Source organism: Bactrocera neohumeralis, unplaced genomic scaffold (genome assembly GCF_024586455.1).
Source record: "Bactrocera neohumeralis isolate Rockhampton unplaced genomic scaffold, APGP_CSIRO_Bneo_wtdbg2-racon-allhic-juicebox.fasta_v2 cluster09, whole genome shotgun sequence".
Taxonomy (NCBI): domain Eukaryota; kingdom Metazoa; phylum Arthropoda; class Insecta; order Diptera; family Tephritidae; genus Bactrocera; species Bactrocera neohumeralis.
The window spans coordinates 32,402,292-32,424,949 of record NW_026089622.1 but is presented as its reverse complement, the minus strand read 5'-3'; the positions used below and the strand labels follow the sequence as shown (position 1 = coordinate 32,424,949).

Genomic DNA, 22,658 nt, shown 5'->3' with positions numbered 1-22,658 from the left:
GGAAAAAATTACAAATATTGTTATTTAATCTAAATCAAAAATGATTTATATATGGTATATTTTTATTAATAGATGCTTTAAACGTCATAGTGTGTTATATTTCGTCCTTAAAACATTGATTTACTGATAATCAGATATTTTGCAAGTAGTGAGTTGTTATGTATAAAATGTCTCCCTGATCTTAGATTTCTCGGTGGTGAGTTTTCTACGGCTGTGTTTGTTTACAAAAGCTGCTGCTTTCCCAAGCCAATCTTGGTTTTTAACTTTAAATTCGCTTAATTCATTTAAATAAGTTATTTATAAAATTATATTCCTATATCTAAATGCAAATTACAACTAATTTTTTGTTGTAACGGCTAACCAATTTGTATATGTCAAAAGATAGCTTACCACCCAGGCCTGTATCTTCTTGCATGCAAAAGTTAACAAATTCTTGAAGCGTTTTGAACACTTGTTAAAAAAAACAGCAAGTAATATCCCAGTAAAATTTAAGAAACATGCAAAGTATTTCAAAATAATCACTTAAATAATGTGAATACTTGCATTTCATAATATCCATTAAAGTGTAGCTTATCAAACTTTAAAATTTATATGTAGCTTAAACCCCTGATTACTATGAAAGTAGCAAAAAAAAGTGTTACACAACACCCTAAGATCTTCTAGAGTTGAGTATACATATATACATAGTATGTAAATAAAGCAAAGGTTTATTACTGTATATACTATTCGAATTGATTACCAATGTTGTCTATGCTGAACTGAATTGATTTGATTGTGTTTTTGCCACGACTGTTTGTTCTGGATTTTATCATACTCGTTGCAGCTCTCTGATGTACATTAAACTTATTAGCGGGTGTGGCCCATAAGTGCATCTTTTTACTGAGATCCCCTGTACCAAATTACAGCTTTATATCTTAGTCATCCTGTTCATTTATATATATATGATCCTATATCTATCTCGATTAGTGTTACGTGATATGTGATACGTACAGTGATACGGTGATACGTACAAGTTTAACAAAACTATAATAATAAAAAAGTCATACTATTTTATGCCCACAGTAGTATAATCCCTTTTGCTAAACCCAGAGTTTTATAATATTTGTTTAGTCTCTTTATGTGTTTTGTGGGTAGTATACAGATAAAAAATACAAGGTATTTTCCAAAGTATTTGGAATTTACCGCCCCCTGGTTGCGCCATCTATATGTCGATTAGTGCGTTAGAATCTGCCATTGTCCAGTGAGAATTTCATCGATTATAAATGAAGTTATTGCATTTTAGGTGTCAGTATGTTTGTGTTATCGGTGCGAAAATGAGCTTAGAACAAAGAGCCAACATTAAATTTTGTTTTAAAATTGGTAAAACTTTTACCGAAACGTTTCAATTGATGAAACAAGTTTATGGCGATAAGTGTCTATCCCGTAGCAGAGTGCACGAGTGCCCTGCCAACATTACTTATAAGTGACTTCAAGAAGTTACAATTCAACGTCTGCGATACATTTTTTTCATCGTAGAAGTCACTTCCTTATTGAAAAGTTGTTCCCCGCGGACGTTACTTTCAGAAGTTACGTACTAGTGCCTTGTGGAAGTTACGTATTAGTGACTTGTGGAAGTTAAAATTTTCGTTTTTAAATTTTTTATATTTATTTCAATTCAAAAATATATTACAAAAAAAAATAAATAATTAATTCATGTGAATATTAGAAATAAGATTTTTTTAATTTTATAGTTCATTAATTGTTTGTTTGTTTTTTTTTGTACGCTGTCTCGGGCGTGAAGTATGTATGTGCTGTTGACACACTTTATTTATATCCATATCGGTCGAGTTCGAATATTTGGAATGACAGGCATCTGTAGGAAAATAGAATAAATTGATTTCTTTAGAGTTATAGTTTTATGTGAAATATTACTTTTTATTAGTGCAAATGTTGTAAAGCGTTGGATACTGGGTTTGTCATTTGTTCCACGCCAAGTTAAATTAACGGCCATAGCATCCGATATAATGGATTTCAATGCCATTCTTAGGAATGAAGGGAAATCCTTTCCTCCAACTCCATATATGATATTTTTCTAAAATTAAATATGTTCCAAATATACAAATTTATTCATAATTATGGGCATTTAGTATAAGAAAATCGACATACCAGCTGAGATGTTATTTTGTCGTTCAACAGCAGCTTCTTGTCAAAATCAATAAAATCCTTGACATCCATGAAAGGCAAGGAAGGTATTAGAGACGTATCATCCTTCTTACGCATATTTCTTTGCTGCTTGACTTCGGTTTTTAACGCAACTACTTCTTCCGTCAAAGTTTTTATTATTTTTCTTCGAATTTTTCAAATTTTGTTTGCAAAGAACGTAACTCTTGCAAGATCGTTTGTATGGTTCCTTGATCTGAAGACGCAGCTGTTGTGCTTACTAGAAAATTAAACATTTATTATAAATTGCAAAGAATTAAGATCTATTAAAATATATACCATTCGATATATTCGTCAGTGGGATGTATTGTACTTGGGTATAGCCATCACTCAAAAACAATTCACTCATTTTAATTATATTTTCAATAATATTTCAAATTAAAACACCACGAAACAAATAATTTTACTAGTTCCAAAAACAATATCGCACTTTAGCACTGACCACAAACTGCAGAAGACACAAAACCAATGAACCAGATGTCAACAACTTCTTTTTCTATTCTGTTGTTTTCATCTAATTTAATTTTGCAGTTGCTGCGACTTCAACGTCGGTGATCGCGTTCATCGTTTATCTTTTGCATAACGGGACAACAATCTTTAATTTAACGTCTGGAAGTGACTTAAAAGAGACGCATTTGGCGTTTTCGATAAAAGACTCTTCCAAATGTTGGCAGGGTGGTTTCAACTTTTTCAAAGTAGTGGTGAGGACATAAATGACGATCAACATGTGGGCCAATCAAACTGTGCGTGAATTCATCAAAAATCAGCCGAAATCAATATTGAAATTCATGGAAATGGAATTGAATATATCCAAAATATCGATTTATAGAATTTTAACTGAACATTTGGGATTAAGAAAGGTGTGGACGGTTTGTTCCGCAAAAATTGACAACTACCAAAAATTGCTCTCATCGATCGACGCTTGTGACCGATTATTTGACCAAAAATCACATTTTAACCATTAACCACTCCCCGTATTCACCTGATATGGCACCGTGCGACTTCTTCCTTTCCGGAAAAATGCATTTGCCCACGAAAGGAAAGCGTTATCCAGACGTAGAGGCCATACCGGCCAACGAGCTAAAACACTCGTTCGACATGCTTTTGGATCGTGCAAAAAGCTGTATTGAGCAGAAGGAGACTATTTTGAATGTAATAAATTGATTTTGAGCATACGAATTTTTGAATTGAAAAAATTCCACTGAGTTAAATTTTTTGAAACCGCGGTGTAGAAACGTGCAGTTGAAAAGTAATGTTAATTTGAAAATTCTTTTTTATGTGGTATTTAAACAGGAAATTTTGAATTCTTACAGACACCTTGTAAAATCAAGCTAAAATTCTTGACATGCAGTGTATTGTAGTTTAGCAAAACCGATCTGTAATAAATAAATAATTTTTTATTTAGGAAATAACTTCAAATTAACGAATTAGTGATGAAGTTAGCTACATATTTCTTTTAATTCTAATTTGAATATATTGAATTAAATATTGAATATTATTTTAGGCTGGAAAAGTTAAATTTCGTCCGAAACATGATTCTTTACATGAGACCCGAAGCGGAATAGGTTCCAACCTGAAAAGCGTTATTATCCTTGCTATTTTAATGATATTGATGATGTTTGCAGTGCATTGTACGTGGGTTACAAGTAACGCTTATTCGAGTCCATCGATTGTTCTAGCCTTCCATAACAACCAGGACGGGTAAGTTTTTATTATAAGTAAGTTTTTTTAAAAAAAATAAATAATTTGCAACCATATTGTAATAAGATATTGATATAATTAACTAACAAATATACTAACCGTAAGGAATCTTCTTCTTAATTGGCGTAGACACCGCTTACGCGATTATAGCCGAGTTAACAACAGCGCGCCAGTCGTTTCTTCTTTTCGCTACGTGGCGCCAATTGGATATTCCAAGCGAAGCCAGGTCCCTCTCCACTTGGTCCTTCCAACGGAGTGGAGGTCTTCCTCTTCCTCTGCTTCCCCCGGCGGGTACTGTGTCGAATACTTTCAGAGCTGGAGTGTTTTCATCCATCCGGACAACATGACCTAGCCAGCGTAGCCGCTGTCTTTTAATTCGCTGAACTATGTCAATGTCGTCGTATATCTCGTACAGCTCATCGTTCCATCGAATGCGATATTCGCCGTGGCCAATACGCAAAGGACCATAAATCTTTCGCAGAATTTTTCTCTCGAAAACTCGTAACGTCGACTCATCGGTTGCTGTCATCGTCCAAGCCTCTGCATCATATAGCAGTGCGTTGGATTTCCAGGCTGACATTGTTGGAGGTGTTAATACTGGTTCCTAAATATACGGAATTATCTACAACTTCAAAGTTATGACTGTCAACAGTGACGTGAGAGCCAAGTCGCGAGTGCGACGATTGTTTGTTTGACGACAGGAGATATTTCGTCTTGCCCTCATTCACTGCCAGACCCATTTTCTGTGCTTCCTTGTCCAGCCTGGAGAAAGCAGAACTAACGGCGCGGGTGTTGAGGCCGATGATATCGATATCATCGGCATACGCCAGCAGCTGTACACTCTTATAGAAGATGGTACCTTCTCTATTTAGTTCTGCAGCTCGAACTATTTTCTCCAGAAGCAGGTTGAAGAATTCGCACGATAGGGAGTCGCCTTGTCTGAAACCTCGTTTGGTATCGAACGGCTCGGAGAGGTCCTTCCCGATCCTGACGGAGCTTTTCGTGTTGCTCAACGTCAGTTTACATAGCCGTATTAGTTTTGCGGGGATACCAAATTCAGACATCGCGGCATAAAGGCAGCTCCTTTTCGTGCTGTCGAAAGCAGCTTTGAAATCGACGACGAGGTGGTGTGTGTCGATTCTGAATATCTGGTCTGTTGTTGATTTTCCAGGTCTGAAGCCACACTGATAAGGTCCAATCAGTTTGTTGACCCTGGGCTTTAATCTTTCACACAATACGCTCGATAGAACCTTATATGCGATGTTGAGCAGGCTAATCCCACGGTAGCTGGCGCAGATTGTGGGGTCTCCTTTTTTATGGACTGGGCATAGCACACTTAAATTCCAATCGTTGGGCATGCTTTCGTCCGACCATATTTTACAAAGAAGCTGATGGATGCTCCTTATCAGTTCTTCGCCGCCGTGTTTGAATAGCTGGGCCGGCAATCCGTCGGCCCCTGCCGCTTTGTTGTTCTTCAGGCGGGCAATTGCTATTCGAACTTCTTCCTGGTCGGGTAATGGAACGTCTGCTCCATCGTCATCGATTGGGGAATCGGGTTCGCCTTCTCCTGGCGTTGTGCGTTCACTGCCATTCAGCAGGCTGGAGAAGTGTTCCCTCCATAATTTAAGTATGCTCTGGGCATCGGTCACTAGATCACCTTTGGGGGTTCTACAAGAGTGTGCTCCGGTCTTGAAACCTTCTGTAAGCCGCCGCATTTTTTCGTAGAATTTTCGAGCATTACCCCTGTCGGCCAGCTTATCAAGCTCTTCGTACTCACGCATTTCAGCCTCTTTCTTTTTCTGTCTGCAAATGAGTCTCGCTTCCCTTTTCAACTCTCGGTATCTATCCCATCCCGCACGTGTTGTGGTCCATCGTAACGTAGCCAGGTAGGCAGCCTGTTTTCTCTCCTCTGCGACACGGCATTCTTCGTCGTACCAGCTGTTCTTTTGCACTTTCCGAAAACCAATGGCTTCGGTTGCAGCTGTACGTAAGGAGTTTGAAATGCCGTCCCACAGTTCCCTTATACCGAGTTGTTGACGAGTGCTCTCAGAGAGCAGGAGTGCAAGCCGAGCAGTGCAAGCCGAGTAGAAAATCGTTCGGCTGTCTGTTGTGATTGCAGCTTCTCGACGTCGAACCTTCCTTGTGTTTGTTGGCATGCGTTTTTTGCTGCACAGAGGCGGGTGCGAATCTTGGCTGCAAGAAGATAGTGGTCCGAGTCGATGTTAGGACCTCGGAGCGCACGCACATCTAAAACACTGTCTTCCGTCTATCACAACATGATCGATCTGGTTGGTGGTTTTTCGATCCGGAGACAGTCAGGTGGCTTGATGAATCTTTTTATGCTGGAATCTAGTACTACAGATAACCATATTTCGGGCCCCGGCGAAGTCAATCAGCCTCAACCCATTTGGGGATGTTTCGTCGTGGAGGCTGAATTTACCGACCAGTGCCAAATATACCTTCTTTGCCCACCTTGGCGTTAAAGTCGCCAAGCACGATTTTGACATCGTGGCGGGGGCAGCTCTCGTAAGTGCGCTCCAAGCGCTCATAGAAGGCATCTTTGGTCCCATCGTCCTTCTCTTCCGTCGGGGCGTGGGCGCAAATCAGCGATATGTTGAAGAACCTCGCTTTGATGCGGATTGTGGCTAGATGCTCATTCACCGGAGTGAATGATAGTACTCGGCGACGAAGTCTCTCTCCCACCACGAATCCAACACCAAACTTGCGATCCTTTATATGGCCACTGTAGTAAATGTCACAAGGACCTACTCGTGTCTGTACTTGTCCCGTCCATCGCATTTCTTGGACGGCGGTGATGTCAGCCTTTATTTTCGCGAGGACATCAACCAGCTGGGCAGCGGCACCTTCCCAATTAAGGGTCCGGACATTCCAGGTGCATGCCCTCAAATCGTAGTCCTTATTTCGTTTGCCCTCGGGGGGTCTCTCATACGAGGCTGATTGTTGATTTTCATTGGTAAGATTTTTTACGTGGCGGGTCCCAAACCCAGCGCACAACCCTGCGGAGGGGATGTTTCGCCTTCTCACATTAGCTCGCCTTCGAACGGATGTTCTTAGGCTACCCAGAGGACACTTGGTCAAAGACCGGAAGTAGTGAGCTGCTTGAGTCATATGTAAAAGAATCGTTTCTGGCCACTCCCAAGTGAATGGCGATCAGAGAACATTCCGCACTTGCGTGAAGGAATAATTGAGTATAATTTCGGAATTTACAGGATTCGTCGTTTTCAAATTCCCAGTCGGTTAGGTGCAGATTTGCGAATAATCAGAATGGGAACCATGCTGCCTAATCGATCTCATATGGACAGTGGAGGTGCTTTGTTGACTCCTCGGGTGGCAGTGCGCGAACTTGGTGCTGATTGCACAGCCGTAGCGGCTAATGTCGCAGTAGTACGTTGGCAGCATGGGGCAACGTAACTCGTGGTTCACTCCCGGTGTGTCTTAAGACCTCAGCAGATCTTAAAATGGCTCTGTTCCCATGACAGTCGGGTCTACGTAACCGGCATGGACGATGACAACATTTGATGAGTCGTCTTTTTTAGTTTTCGAGAGAAAGGTTCCGCGGAAGATTTATGATTCTTTGGGCATTGGCTACGGCGAATACCGCATTCGATGGAACAATGAGCGTATGAAATATACGACAACATTAACATAGTTCAGCGAATGAAAAGACAGCGGCTACGCTGGTTAGGTCATATCGTCCGAATGAACAAAAAAAGTCCAGTTCTGAAGGTATCCAACGTAGTAAGTACCGGGGAAAGCAGACCAGGTAGAGAACGATCTGGGTTCGCTTGGAATCGACTGGCGCGCTGTTGTTAACTCGGTTATAAGCGCGTTAGCGGTGTCTACGCCAGTTCAGAAGAAGAGGTGGAGTTTTGATGGAGCGTTTTAGCGCAGACCAGTAGAAAAATTTCACCTTGCCGGCGTTGGACTCAGTGTCCAACCGGCTATCGTGTGAATTGAGCGCCGCCGCTCTCCGTGAATAGCCTCCACGTCTTCGGAGCTCAATAAAGCAGTTATATTTCAGTGGAATCAAGCTTCTTTTCACACTTCATCCATCTCCCAACCCTATACCATGACGGCTCAGCCTGTTTCATATGTCAGACGAAATCGTGATGTAAACCTATTTATTTTAGGCTATTCTAATGAGCTTCACTATCCTTGGCCTTATTTTAGATGCTAAAACTTTTAATGGTAGTCTGATATACAGTGGACCAATAAAGTTTACATACACCTAATTCTATTAAATTCCGACACGTTTATTTGTTTCAAAATGAATAAATTTTATGGTTTTTTTCTATCCATTTCAAGATATGTATATTTAACATTAAATATAGCATATACAAAATTTTTTTTTTACACAAATAAAAAAAATTAAAGCTGAAGCTTAAAATGAGCATAATTTATATCAAACAAGTTTACGTACGCTAATGATTGTTTATATAACTCAAAAGTAATTACAATACTTTTAAAGGTTTTTGGCCTACATTTTGTTGCTATTATTGTCCCTAGACATCGGTGTATGCTCCCCACTCAATTTTGTATTATTTCCGGATGTTTTGACCCACTAAGTCCATGATCCAGTTTTTTGGCCTTATTTTAATGAAATTCGATGTTTTCGAATACGGTTTTCCAAAAAGTTCTAGATATTTTGGAAAGGATTAATGTATGGTGATTGTGAAGATTGCGGGACCTATGGAGTTATTTTTAATTCCATAACAACCATTCACGTACAAGATAACACGTGTGTTTTGGGTCGTTATCCTGCAGAGAACGTTTAATATAGAGAAGGTTCACCGCGTTGCCAAACTTACGATATTTCATTTTTTGGAGGGGTACTCTTTTCTATTAGTGGATTTCACCGCGAAAGGAGGGGTACTCTTTTCTATAAGCGGATTTCACCAATATTTAACAGGAGCGTCGAAAATAGCAGAATTGAGCATTTTCAGTGTTAAATGCATATTTACAATGCGCAAACGGCTATGGATATCATTTATATATATTCTCCATATATTTGATAACAAAGCTCATTAGTATGTACATATGTATGTATGTATATGCAATTTGACCTATTTAATGATAAATTCCATTCAATCTGTTGAAATGTATAATAAAGTGTAAGGTTTGTATTATTACTTAAATATTTAATTAATATAATTATAAGTAATATAGGTTTATTAAGTTATACATATACATATGTACATATTTAATGCTTTGGGCATTAGAAGTTTTGAGAACATCTTAAAAGACGATGTCATATGCATATAAATATGTGTACATGCAAACAGATTTTGAAAAACCGTAAGCATAAAGTTCACATATTCACATATATATGTACATATGTAAATTTGTGTTCATGTAAGCAAATTTGAAAGAATTATTCGCATAATGTTTGTATATTTGTCTACATACAACTTTATGTGTAAATATATACACCCATTGTTTCATACATAAACTTCGTTGTCACGGACAACCAATGGCCGAACTTCACGTTTTGTCAAAAAGTCAATGTGTTGTTGGTAGAAAATCCGAGCTGTACCAAAAAAAATCAACCGATTGTCACCGCTTCCCTTGCCGCTGTACAGCTCCGCCTACAAACCAGCGTAAATATGTATGTTTGTGCGTGAGCTTGCATACATATCGACGCAGCTGCGTAAAAATATTTCAGAATCACAAAATATTTTTCACATTCCTTGACAAATACAGTCAATCCCTATTATGTGCCACAATCAAAGATACAGATATTTGTAATTAGTTAAAAATAAAAATATAATATGGTACATAAGCGACCGCGGATACTTAAACGAGTCGTTCTTAAAACAATAATTTCTATGTGTTTTAAAAAACAAACTGTGAGATGCAGCAAGATATAATATAGGCTGTTAAGAGTGATGAGGGAGGGATTTGATTTTCATTTAAGCGGAGTACTATTTAGTCGGGATTGACTGTACACATGAATCAGAGCAATATTGAATATTTTCTTTGAAACATTTCTTGAATTGAAAATCGACAAATAAACTATGTTGTCTATTTTATTTTAATATTTTTTAGTACTTATATTTGCGGGGTTGACACTTTTTCCTTCTCATACATTTCAGAAATATATTCAATTTATGATTTTTAGCTTTTGAAATCGTCGCGAAAAGACGCTTGTAGGCAAGGCATGCTCGGGGAGATGAAATGGCGTCTGCTTTTATGAATGAATCGAATATGCTTTTTGAAAGTACGTTTGCGTTCATGAATGAACATTTTGTTGTTGGGTAATTTACAATAAATTTTGACGTCGGCAATTTGGCTGCCATATTGGTTTCTGATGCTTTTTCAAACGATTGTTGGTTTTGTAAAACAATATTTGTAATTTTTGCTGGTGACATATCCACATGTGAACGCATGTGAGTATGTATGTTGTGTATGCATTGTTTGTGTGGGAATGTCATACGCACATATTTACATGTGTACTCATATTGTAAGTATGTATGATGGTTTTTGAGACTATTGTTGTATTTCAGAAGAATGTTTGTATTTTTTGATTTACATGCGTACGCATATATTATTTGTGTGAGAATGCCATACGCACATACATACATATGTTTGTACGTAAATATAGAGAAGCGCGCGCTTTTTATATTACTGATAAATGATAATATCTTGATTTGAAATTGATTTGTACTTGCATACATACATACATACATACATACATATGTATCTGCAGGATAGATGCGTATGAAAGTTTTAAATGATAAGAGGTATGATTTACATACTTACATATGTACATATATTATTATTGTAATATATATATTATGTTTTTAGGATATTACGATAATATATCATATATATAGCATATGCATATGTATGCATAAGTAAATGTATATGAAATTATATTATATTATCAAAGATAAGAAATATTTAAAAAGTAGCTTTTATTTGGACATTAACTACAAACATTACCATGAAAATAGCATAATTAAATAATAATGTTATCAATTTTGCATGAATTCACAAAAATTCGCAAAATGATATTCATATCAATTGATATGATTGCATGTAAACGTATAAAAATATAAGCAAAAGAGCAACATACGTCTGTAATAGCAATGTATATTTCTGAGCATAATTTTCAATCAATACTCAGCTCTGTTCACTCATTTCTGTTAAAATTTCTCCTTCTGAGCCAAAAGTGGTGAAATCCACTAATAGGATTTTGTTAGCTCTTGACAGTTCACACGCTTGTCCGCAGTTGAACCTTCTCTATATTAAACGTTCTCTGTATCCTGTTTTAAATTGATTTTGCTGCTATTAACAGCCGATTTAAGCACATTTTTTTCTTAAAATATTCAGATACATATGCTTATCCATGTTTTCACTAATAAAGTCCAAATGCCCAATTCTAGATGCAAACATACACCCGCAAACCATAACATTACCCCCACAGTGCTCTTCATTGATCTTTCTCCACACTTTTCGTGATCTATTCGAACCAAATATACTAAATTTTGATTCGTCGTTGAACACAATACGGTTTGTTTAAATATTGTTTAGCAAACGCCGGCCTCTTTTTATTAACCTTACTTATGTATGGCTTACGACGCGCGACTCGTCTATGATAACCAGCACTCTTCAACACATTCTTTACTGTTTCGGTATTTATTTTTTTTGTGTACATTACAAAAATAGATAAGCATATGTATCTGAACATTTTAAGAAAGCATTGAGAAATTATGCTCACTTTAAGCTTCAGCTTTATTTTTTTTTATTTGTGTAAAAAAAAAAATATTTTGATATGCTATATTTAATGTTAAATATACATTTCTTGAAATGGACAGAACAAAACCACAAAATTTATTCATTTTGAAACAAATAAACGTGTCGGAATTTAATAGAACTAGGTGTATGTGTGTAAACTTTATTGGTCCACTGTATATATATTTGTGAGTTTGGCCTGCTGAACTTGGGCCCTCCAAACGTCTCGGTCTCGGCCCTTGCTTCTGTGGTGAATGTTGTGGCCTCTACATCTTTCCTTTGTGCTCCGTTGTCCATTTTCGTTACATAGCCGGGGCATCTTTGCGCTGCGCTTTGATAAAGCGTATGACTTTTTCAACTTTTATAACTGGTATAGCTCATCGTTCCACCTTATATGTCCCTCGACAATATCTTTTATTGCTCCAGAGATTTTTCTTAGGATCTTTCTTTCGAAGACTTTAATTTTGGTTTTGTCCTTTTCGAGTAGTGTCCATGATCCTGCTCAATGTCACAAAACTGGACGAATGGTGCAAAAGATGCGGCGACTAACAGAAGGTTTCAAAGCCGGAACATACTTGTAAAACCCTCAGAGGTGATTTAGTGACTAATGCCCAGAGCATACTAAAATTATAGAGGGAACACTTCTCCAGCCTGCTGAATGACAGTGAAAACATAACACCAGGAGAAGGCGAATCCGATTCCACAATCGCTGCCCGACCATGAAGAAGTTTGAATAGCAATTACCCGCCTGAAGAACAACAAAGCGGGGGCAGCGGATATATTGCCGGTTGAGCTGTTCAAATACGGCGGCGAAGAACTGATAAGAAGCATGCATCAGCTTCTTTGTAGAATATAGGCGAACGAAAGCATGCCCGACTACAGGAATTTAAGTGTGCTCTGCCAAATCCTCGAAAAGTGAGACTCTACAATCTGCGCCAACTACCGTGGGATAAGCCTCTTCAACATCGCGTATAAGGTTCTATCGAGCGTATTGTCTGAAAGATTAAAGCCCACCGTCAAAAAACTGATTGGACCTTATTAGTGTGGCTTTAGACCTGTAAATTCAACATGTGATATTCACCATGTGCCAAATCGTGGAAAACACCCGTGAAAAGAGAATCGACACAATCCACCTCTTCATCGATTTCAAAGTTGCTTTTGGCAGCACGAAAAGGAGCTGCCTTTATGAATTTGGTATCCCCTCAAAACTAATGCGGCTGTGTAAACTGACGTTGAGCAATACCAAAACTCGTATCAGAATCGGCAAGGACATCTCCGAGCCGTTCGATAAAAAACGAGGTATCAGACAAGGCGATACCATATCATGCGACTTTTTTAATATGCTGCTGGAGGAAATAATTCGAGCTGGAGGTTCTTTGCGCATTGGCAATAGCGAATATTGCAATCTGTGGACGATGAGCTGTACGAGATATACGACGACATTGACATAATTCAATGAAACTCGGTACACATGTTCATTAGCCCCCTATGGAGGTTCGTATTGCAGATAGGTGACAGCGACTATTTCTACGCCCACAAAAGGTCGTTAAGGAAAAGTTATAAAGTGTAAATGTTAAGCCACGCCTATTTTCTATATACATATGTTATTTAAATTTCATATATTCTTTAACTTTACGGTATATAAGTAAATCGTGAGAATGACTTAATGAAACTATAACTTTGGGAAAAAAGTAGCTTATAGGTATGCCATCAAGAATTCTACTTTATCTACAACTGGGAGTTCTGTTACTTTTTCTGGCTAAATATCTTTAGAGGAAGATGTAAACGTTTCATTAGGAAAATACCGTAAAAAAATATTTAAACGACTAATAAAGGTTTTAAAATGGACATTTTGCTGAGGATGGGCTGTATTGGAAATGCATAGTAATGATTTAATAAAATCTGAGTGGTATTTTATGGAAAAATTCGTTATACCGGAAATATCAAGCAGTATCAATACTATGATTGTAGATTTTTTTGTTGTACAAATAATGATCGACTATTTAATTTGAAAAAAAAAACAGTATTTCGATTAAAAAAAAAACTCTTTTCTCTTCACTTTGCGGCATCAGTCACACTTCAAAGAGTTGCCCTATATGCTAACGCCAAAAACTACAAACTGGTTAAAGTATAAAAAATACATCAGCACACACATAGAACTCGAACCAAATTTAGATACACGGGCCGATATTGAAAACATCATCGCAGCATTCGAATCAACGGAAGTGGCAGGTTCATAAGTCTCCAGCCTAAAATAACTGCCCTCAGAAGCGAGGAACAGCGTGCACAGCACAAGTATATTCAAAAGCTGTCACCGACTAGTACAAAACACCCGTTGTGGAAAGTACATCAAACTCTAAGTGCGCCAATAAAGTATGAAATGCCAATACGTGACAATAATGGCAAATGGGCTCGGAGTGATGCAGAAAAATCAGCAACCTTCGCTGCTCATCTAAAAAATGTCTTCCAGCCAAACCCAGAAACTAATGACTTTACACTGCTAACCGTACCCTATTTGGTGGAATCTGAGCAATTGAAATTCGTACCTAGAGATATCAAAATTAATTATGGAGAAATTGAAACTGCTTAACCTCCAATTGGGTAGGGTATGCACAACTCACTTACACCCGCGATTAAGCATACAAATGAAAATGCGCGAGTAATTTTGTGTACAATTAACTTTAATGTTTTACAATATATTTTAAATACAATACAATTATCTATATACATATCTAAATAGAATTGGAACTGTGGTGTTTTGTTAGTTTAGCGGCATGCGATGTCTTCGTGTGGTGACCGCTTGCTGGGTGTGGTGATGTTCTCAATTGTGGTGTGATGTATTGTCATCAGCTGTGGTGAATTAAGCTGTCTTATTAAGGTGCGCCAGATTTTCCGGGTAAAGTGGGTGGATGCTTAACTCATTTAAACATCCTGAGCCCCCTAGGCGAATATTTTGTATATATTATTGTGTATATATATGCGATGGAATGTATATCGGCGTACTGCCATAAATGCTGAAAATGGCTTTGGTTTCAAAAATATTTTAGTATGTATTTGATTTTACGTTCATACGATAAGAAACTATATATTGCGCATTTACGAGTTTGTAACTGCTTTTCGTAGTTATTATATAAAGCGGTTGTTTCTTTGATAGTTATTTTGTGGATAATTTATTACTTGCTTTTTCTGTATTGTCGCCAAATAAATCGGCGTATGAAGGATAGTATCTCCACGTCTGGCTCATATAGGACCATAATGGGTACTCCTTAACCCTGGATTAGGACTATGAAATTAGAGGGATCTTGCGAGGGTGTGGCCGTGAATAGAGAACGGCTTCGATTCGGGAAGTAGATAATTCTTTATAATTATGCTTTGTATAGCTGTTTCCCATAACCCACCCATATGATAAGCGCTTGGATATGTGCGATAAGAGCGACCTTTGTTTTTTTTAAATGTATGTGAGTCACTGTATCGCATAGAGAATATGGTGATCCCTTAACTTTCTTTTTGAGTTTTTGCTCATAATTTGAAATTTTAGCTATCAAGCAATATTGAACGAAATGTCTCGATTTGTTGACTTTCTAGTATGTACAATTGAGGATATAAGCGATATTATTTACATTGCCCTATTGAATTAGTAATTAGATTGTGTTCGTGGTATCGCATTGTCTGCGCACATATGTAGATGTTGCGCAATTATGGATATTCAGAAACAGTATTAGCTTGGTATGTGGGGAATAGTTTACCCATCGCTGTATTTATATCTGCAAAATTTTAGTTTGGTTTCATTTGTTCGTCCCATAAATCTTGCGTCAGTAATCATAAGTGGCGAAGGCCACCATGGGGGGTCGAAAAGTGACATATGTATATTTGAATATTCATCAGATTGAATTCTGACATTGTTTTTTCTGTCAATATGTGGGATGTTGGACAATTGTGGCTCTAAAGGTAGTCGTGGGACGTACTGGCCATCATTTGATCTCGTAGATGTGGCTTTAGAGAAGCCCTCATAATACCGATGTTATAGAGTTTTGTTCGTTAGGGGGGTACGGTTTTTTAACTTTTGAAATTTCCTTAATTGTGAATTAAGGTATTTGTTTGTTTTATACTCAACTTGAGGTGGTATTGTGGTAACTAGTTCTGTAACTAGTCCACTTTGTGTTTCACTGTGCAGCGTTTGAGCTTTTTGTGCCTTTGAGCAACATGGTGTCTCTTGGCAATTAGAATTTTGGGATTCGGGATTTGCTTTTGCAATTAAACCCGTGGTTCTTTTTGTATGAGCGCTCCTTTGGGGTGAAATGGAAAATTAATCCAATAGAAAACTTATGTAACGATGTTAACCTTAAAATTGCTGCTAAGAATTTTACACATTTTGAGGATTTATAGGAAGGTATTAAGGAAGCTTGGTACTCCATCCCAAAGAAGAAATGCGAGAAGCTTGTAGAAAATATGATATGCGGATGTGATGCTATAATTGAAAATCTGGAATATAGAACCAAGTATTAGCAACGTAAGCATATTATGGTACCAAAATTCAATTGATTAAATTTCACTAATTTCACATGACTTTTGCAGATATAGTAAAATGTGCTATTTGGGTGACCAAGACATTTTAGAGCGTGTTCAAGTTTTTCAAATAATGCAAATTAGTTGTGAATTGCTATTTGGCTTTTTTTTACTTAAATGGATAAATAATTAAACAAGTAATCATATTTTAAGCTCTTTTAAAGATCTTTGTCAATTGTATTAGCGCTTATTGCTTCCTATGACTAACTAAGTGTGCTATTTGCGTGACCACGGCTGCATATGATGTATCGAGTTGGGCCTAAAACACTGGCCTGTGGTACACGAGCCCTTATCTGTCGTTCATCAGATATGAAATCTCCCACTTTTACCATAAATTAATGTATCTTCCTGTATTTTTTTGCAATCAATATTGATGTGGCTGCTGATATATTTTCTATACTTCAACCAGTTACTTTTATGTGATGTAAGAGAAACTTTTGGCTCAAATATCATGGGCTGTTCGTATAACTTTATTAGTACAGGATAATGATCAGATTATAAGTCTGTACATGTATCAGCTGCCATAAGCGATCTATCTATACTTTTTACTACAGCAAAATCTATTAAGTCTGGTATTTTTTTCTATCACTGGGTCAGTGTGTCGGCTTACCAGGAGATATTATATCCAGCTTATTATGCTTATTCGTAATAGTGTAGTACAGCTGTCTTCCTTTCGGATTAATAACACATGAGCCCCAATACGTGTGTTTTGCGTTGTAATCTCTACCTGCTAGAAATCTTTGACCTAGTGTTCAAAAAAAGTCTTTAAATTCGCTATCTGTAATTTTAAAACAAGGTGGAGAGTATATAGCCGTAAGGTTTAAGTCACAAACCCGATTTTTTAGTGATGTTGTAGCTTGTAACTGTGGTGTAGCATGAGATTCTAGAGCATAGTGGTTTAAACGATTTCTAATCAACACTGCCGTGCCACCATGCGCTTTTCCAACCGGATGATTTGTAACATATAGCTTAAATTCCGGTTTATTGAAATTATTTTTATTTGTTAGATGAGTTTCTGATATAAGCATTACATCTTTTTTTTCAGACAGAAATCTAATAATCTCTAATTTATGTTGGTTAACACCATTACCATTCCATATACAGATATTTAGTACAAATATAAATAAATATCACTAAATTCTTAAAAATTATGCTATGGAACGCAAACGGCCAAACACCAAAATGACATAGAAACAGAGAGTTGTTGAAAGCTCTTCAACTGACAGGGCGCAGTATAATGTCTACTGGGACACTAACGTACTGGCCAACAAATCCTCTTACAACACCAGATCTAATTGTTTTTTTCATTACCAAACATATCTCTTCAAATTATATTTGCATAGAAAACGGTTTGGATAAAACTTCTGTCCATTCACTAATATACAATTTTTATAGAGTGTTATTATTAAGGAATACACCACATACGCTAACAAATAGCACTGACTGGGAATACTTTTAGCAAATGCTATCCAATGTTTATAATCACGTAAAAATACCTTGTAATTTCGATCCAGATAACGAAATCATAAATTTGACGAAAACAATTAATATGCAGCCTGTAGTAGTACACCAATTAAAAGAAACGTCACAGCAGGTCATAAGTATACTAAAGAAATTAAAAAATGGTAGCAGAAAAACGCCGATTACGCCGAAAGTGGCAACAAACAAGACCTCCATCCGATAAAAGTTGTCAACTGCTGTGATGTTAATAGTAAAATGTGTAAAAAACATAAGACCAATAAGATAAAGGCTTTTGAAAATATAACTCTCAGCTATTATCTGAAAAGTCTACATTAGGAGCGTAAGCATAATTATTTACTTTGGAAGTGTACTAAAATTTTTTCTCGATCCGTAATTCAGCATCATCTAATTAAAAAAGCATATCAGACATAGGCCAAGAGCAATATGGAGAGAGCACATGTTTTTTCGGAATACTTTAAAGGTGTTTTTGAAACATTTGATACATCTAATGCAGCGGAAATGAAACTTCATACTTACGGCAATCCCTACAATCCCGAAATCTCTATAGTAAGTAACGATGAGGTATGTGGGTTTGACCTTATTACCAGTGAAATATTAAAACACCTTCCTCACTGCTATAATGAATGTTACTATTAATCTACAATGCGTATCTAAGTTTTCAATGGCAGGCTCCTAATCCTTTCCGAACTGTTTTTTTTTCGAATTAAACGTGAAGATATATACTCTGATTTAAAGGAAATAATGCTGGTGTTCCTCAGGGGAGTGTGTTAGGACCCATCCTTTTATTACTCTTTACGTGCGATCTACCAAACGATGACAATTGTATTGCACAAAGTGCTCCAATTGCAAGATATCGCATGTTTTTGCGAACATTGAAACAAAATATTTGAACATACACCCAACTCTTTTTTTTACACGGTAGATACGTTCCTCAGAAATCCGTGGAAAAGAGAAGCGTTTTCTATAGTAAAATGGGGGAAACTATAAAATTTCAGATATGCATACAAATTGTATATTCATATGGCATTTTAATGAGCATTAAAACTTAAAATACGTAATTCATACAGGTGAAAAATTGGTAGATTAAGCAAAAAACAAAAGAAATCTGTTAATCCAGAATTAAGAACAGAAAACTTGGAATAGAAAAAAGGAAAAAATATTTTCATAGCTACATAATTACTCGTCGCTACTTGATAACAAGCGCAATAGTTTGTGACGAACTGGACTAAATCATCTCTCGGTATCATCGCTGGAGATATCCATTTCAGGAATGTAAATATCATGCGAACAAAATGTGTAGGTAAGAGTTATCGAATAAGGTTACTACTACAGTTACGGACAATAAAATAGAATCAAAGGTATTGCTTGTAAACAATAGCATAAAATTTTCGAAATTTTTCATTTATGTAGTAATTTTTCTACATAATAACAAAGGCTATAATATGTACTTTTAAAAAAGAGGAAAAGATAGCATTGTCGAGTTTTACAGTTAACTGTAATTTAAAAAGTGTAAATAGCGTGCCTCATGCTTAGTGACAAAATAATAGAATCAGTAGCGAAATGACTTCTTAAATGAAAAATATTGAATTTAAAAAGCGCAAAAAGTAGTTGTATTAACTTAATTAGTTATTATGAATTTATTTAAAAAAAAGGAGCCGAGCAAAACCTTATTCAGAGGAGGAAAGATTGTGCGTCCAAAATTTGCAAGGAATAGGTCACACGTAAGGGCGAATTGCAAACATATGAAATATGTCTCAAACATTTGTCTTTGATGCCTTAAAGTTTCCGAAAAAGGTTGAGAAAATAGTCCGACCACAAAAAAATTAATGCGCAAGTCATTCGAAATATTGCATGATTGCCGATGCGCGTACTGTTTAAGACCTCCGCAGCTATAAAATAAGAATTATGTGCAAACATTTCTTCAAGAACAGTAAGAAGACGACTTGTGGAGAAAAATTGCTTTCGCACATGGTCCCGAAAGGTGCCAATGCTGAAAAAACGGCATAGATGCAATCGTATTATTAAGAAAAAATGGTTCGACATTTTATGGTCTCAATGCAAAATTAATATGATAGGAAATGATAGTTGGGTGTGGGTCCAACCAAAAAAATAAAGAAATGTACGTCCGCTACACGACTAGGTCCTTCAGACCCCGTGGCGACATTATAATGACTTAGCATTGTTTCTCATATTGTGTTTCGGGACCTATTTTTTGGATACAGGAAAACATAGATCGCCATATGTAGGTAAAAGTTTTAGATAAGGTCATACTCCCAAATATTGAATAGAATTCGCCTTGCATTTTGGCAATTCCATCAAGAGAGCGACCCGAAACATACTTCGGGTCTTAAAAAAAATGGTTATCGGATCATGAAGCTAGCGTTATGGCTTGGCCGCTTACTCTGATTCTCGCCAAAAACTTATGGAAAATTGTTAAGGAAAATATTGCACCCCTTAAACCGAAAAATAAGGCAGAATTCTGAGCGAAGGTAGAAAGGTCTGGTATTCTGTTCCACAGAACACTTTCGGTAGCCTAATTAGGTCTATGCCTAAAAGTTGTGCATATGTATTAGACGATTAAGAATACACTACAATGTATTACCAAGTTTTCTATTATTTCGCTTAATAAAAATATTTTTTTTATTATAAAAGATTTTGATTATATTTTTTGTCCTTTGAACTTTTGAAATATATTTTTTACCTTCTTTTTGTAATATTTATGACAGTGACTTTGAAACCGTACTAGATTAAAATTTAAAAAAAAAATTTTTTTTCAACCGTGTAACTTTAAATCCGTTTGAAAAGAAACCGTGTAAAAAAAGAGTTGGGTGTATATTAGGGTGCTTCAAAAAATATTTTTTAATTTTTTTTTCAACTCTTACCCCCTCAAATGTTAGTTGTTGACAGACAAAAAATCCTCCTTCAAGCCAGGCGCTGTAGCTTAAGTCTAAGGGGTCGCTATTTTTGTTTTAGGTTCCCATACATTTAACATAGGAATTTTCGTTTTTTCATTCAAACTAAAATTTCACCAACTAATTTTCGTTTCTCAAAAATAACTATCACATACTTATAAAGTTGGCTTTTCAAACTTTAATATATTATACACTAATATATAAATCAGTTCACATTTAATTTACATACAACAATACTAGATATATGCCCTATACTTTAACGGTGTGCAAATACCATATCACAATTTTGAGAAATACCTAGACACGACCTTGTACACAAAACTTACATATCAAAAAGAAAAAAAGAAGAAATAAAATTCAGAAACATGTATTGGCTATTGGGTAGAAACTCTGCAGACCAGTTTAGGCTTATGGGATACAACTTTTGGGCCGCTAAAGCCATAGCTTCTCCTTCCTTTTTGGCGTAAACACCGCTTACGCGGTTATCGGCGAGTTTACAATAGCGCGCGAGTCGTTTCTTCTTTTCGCAATTTGGCGCCAATTCGAGATATCAAGTGCAGCCAGGCCTTCTCCACCTGATCTCTCCAACGGAGTGAAGATTATCCTTTTCCTCTGCTTCCCCCCGCGGGTACTGTGTCGAATACTTTTAGAGCTGGAGCGTTTTTATCCATTTGGACGACATGACTTAGCCGCTGTCTCTTAATTCGCTGAACTATGTCAAATACTGGTTTCAAGATGGACGAAATTTTCTGCGACTTCGAAGTTATGACTGTCAACACTGACGTGAGAGCCTAGTCGCGAGTGCGACGAGTGTTTGTTTGATGACAAAAGATATTCGTGTTTCCTCTCGTTCACTACATTCTGGTGAAAGCAGAACTAACTGCGTGGTTGTTGATAATAATGATATCAATATCATCAGTATACGCCAGCAGCTGTACACTCTTATGAAAGATTGTACCTGCTCGATTAAGTTCAGCAGCTTGAATTATTTTCTCCAGCAGCAAATTGAAGAAGTCCCAAGGTAGGGAGTCGCCTTGTCTGAAACCTCGTTTGGTATCGAACGGATCGGAGAGGTTCTTCTCGATCTTGACTGAACGTTTTGGTATTGCTCAATATGAGTTTACACAGTTATATTAGTTTTGCGGGGATACCAAATTCTGTCGTATAAATCTAGGGATTCAAAAACAACATTTTAAGATGCACCTTGGTTTGTTCGCAGTAACGATCTTGAACGGATCTCGGAATTGAATCAGTTGCCGCATCAATCAACAAATATGCAAAGTGCCATATGGAAAGACTTTCTGACCATGTGAACACTGAAGCTAGGGCCCTTGTCGCTCAAATTAGATAGAAAGAAGGGCCTAAACTCAAAATAACGTATCACCTTAACTGTACAGTAGTCAGACTCTCTGAAATTTGTACGCAGAACACCATTAATTATTTGTAATAGCCGATATATAAATTTAGGAAAAACTTAACACAGCTGTGTTCATACAGACGAATTAGCTCGTACAACTACGTCCTTTGATATTTCTTGGTTAGAGAGGTTAGAGTTTTGTAATTTAAAAAAATTGTATGATATAAAAAATAGAAAAGCTGAACGCTTCTAAACTTACTTATGTATATTGGCTTATAAGGGGTCTATTTAAAATAGTTTTCTGCATAAGTATTTTAATCTAAACACTGACTTCAGTAAAGATTTTAATAAGTAAATCAATCAATATTTGTTTATAAAAATAATTTTTAAATCGGAATGGAATATTACCAAGCCCATATTTTAATGTGATTTAATCAGCAAAAGTCCATTCTAGCGAAAGGATGAATGATTTGAATAAGCCTACGCTATGCAAGCCATACCAAACAGTAACGTTTTCTGGATACAAAGGGGTGTGAGTAAATTGGTTAAGTCATATAAAGCCTAATTTTCTAAACACAAGTATCAAACACTAAACATATGTGCAGCTATCAACCTAAAAAGGTTTATACCTCTTAAAGGAAACGGGTGTTCGAAAATGTAATTTTTTTAATGTATGCTGTTCACGC

At 36.6% G+C, this 22,658-nt stretch overlaps 1 protein-coding gene across 2 annotated transcripts in view; it reads left to right on the top strand.

Moving 5' to 3' along the window:
- LOC126764045 (dolichyl-diphosphooligosaccharide--protein glycosyltransferase subunit STT3B) overlaps positions 1 to 22,658 on the top strand; it is an 88,831-nt gene that overhangs the window by 11,809 nt on the left and 54,364 nt on the right. Inside the window, exons 1-2 of one of the 2 annotated variants that reach the window (XM_050481784.1) lie at positions 2,812 to 3,351; positions 3,704 to 3,900. In XM_050481784.1, the coding sequence (XP_050337741.1) occupies positions 3,187 to 3,351; positions 3,704 to 3,900 (362 nt within the window). In that variant the 5' untranslated portion in view covers positions 2,812 to 3,186. Of the gene's footprint in view, positions 1 to 2,811; positions 3,352 to 3,703; positions 3,901 to 22,658 lie in introns of those variants that run through there. The other variant, XM_050481783.1, reaches the window with a different exon arrangement.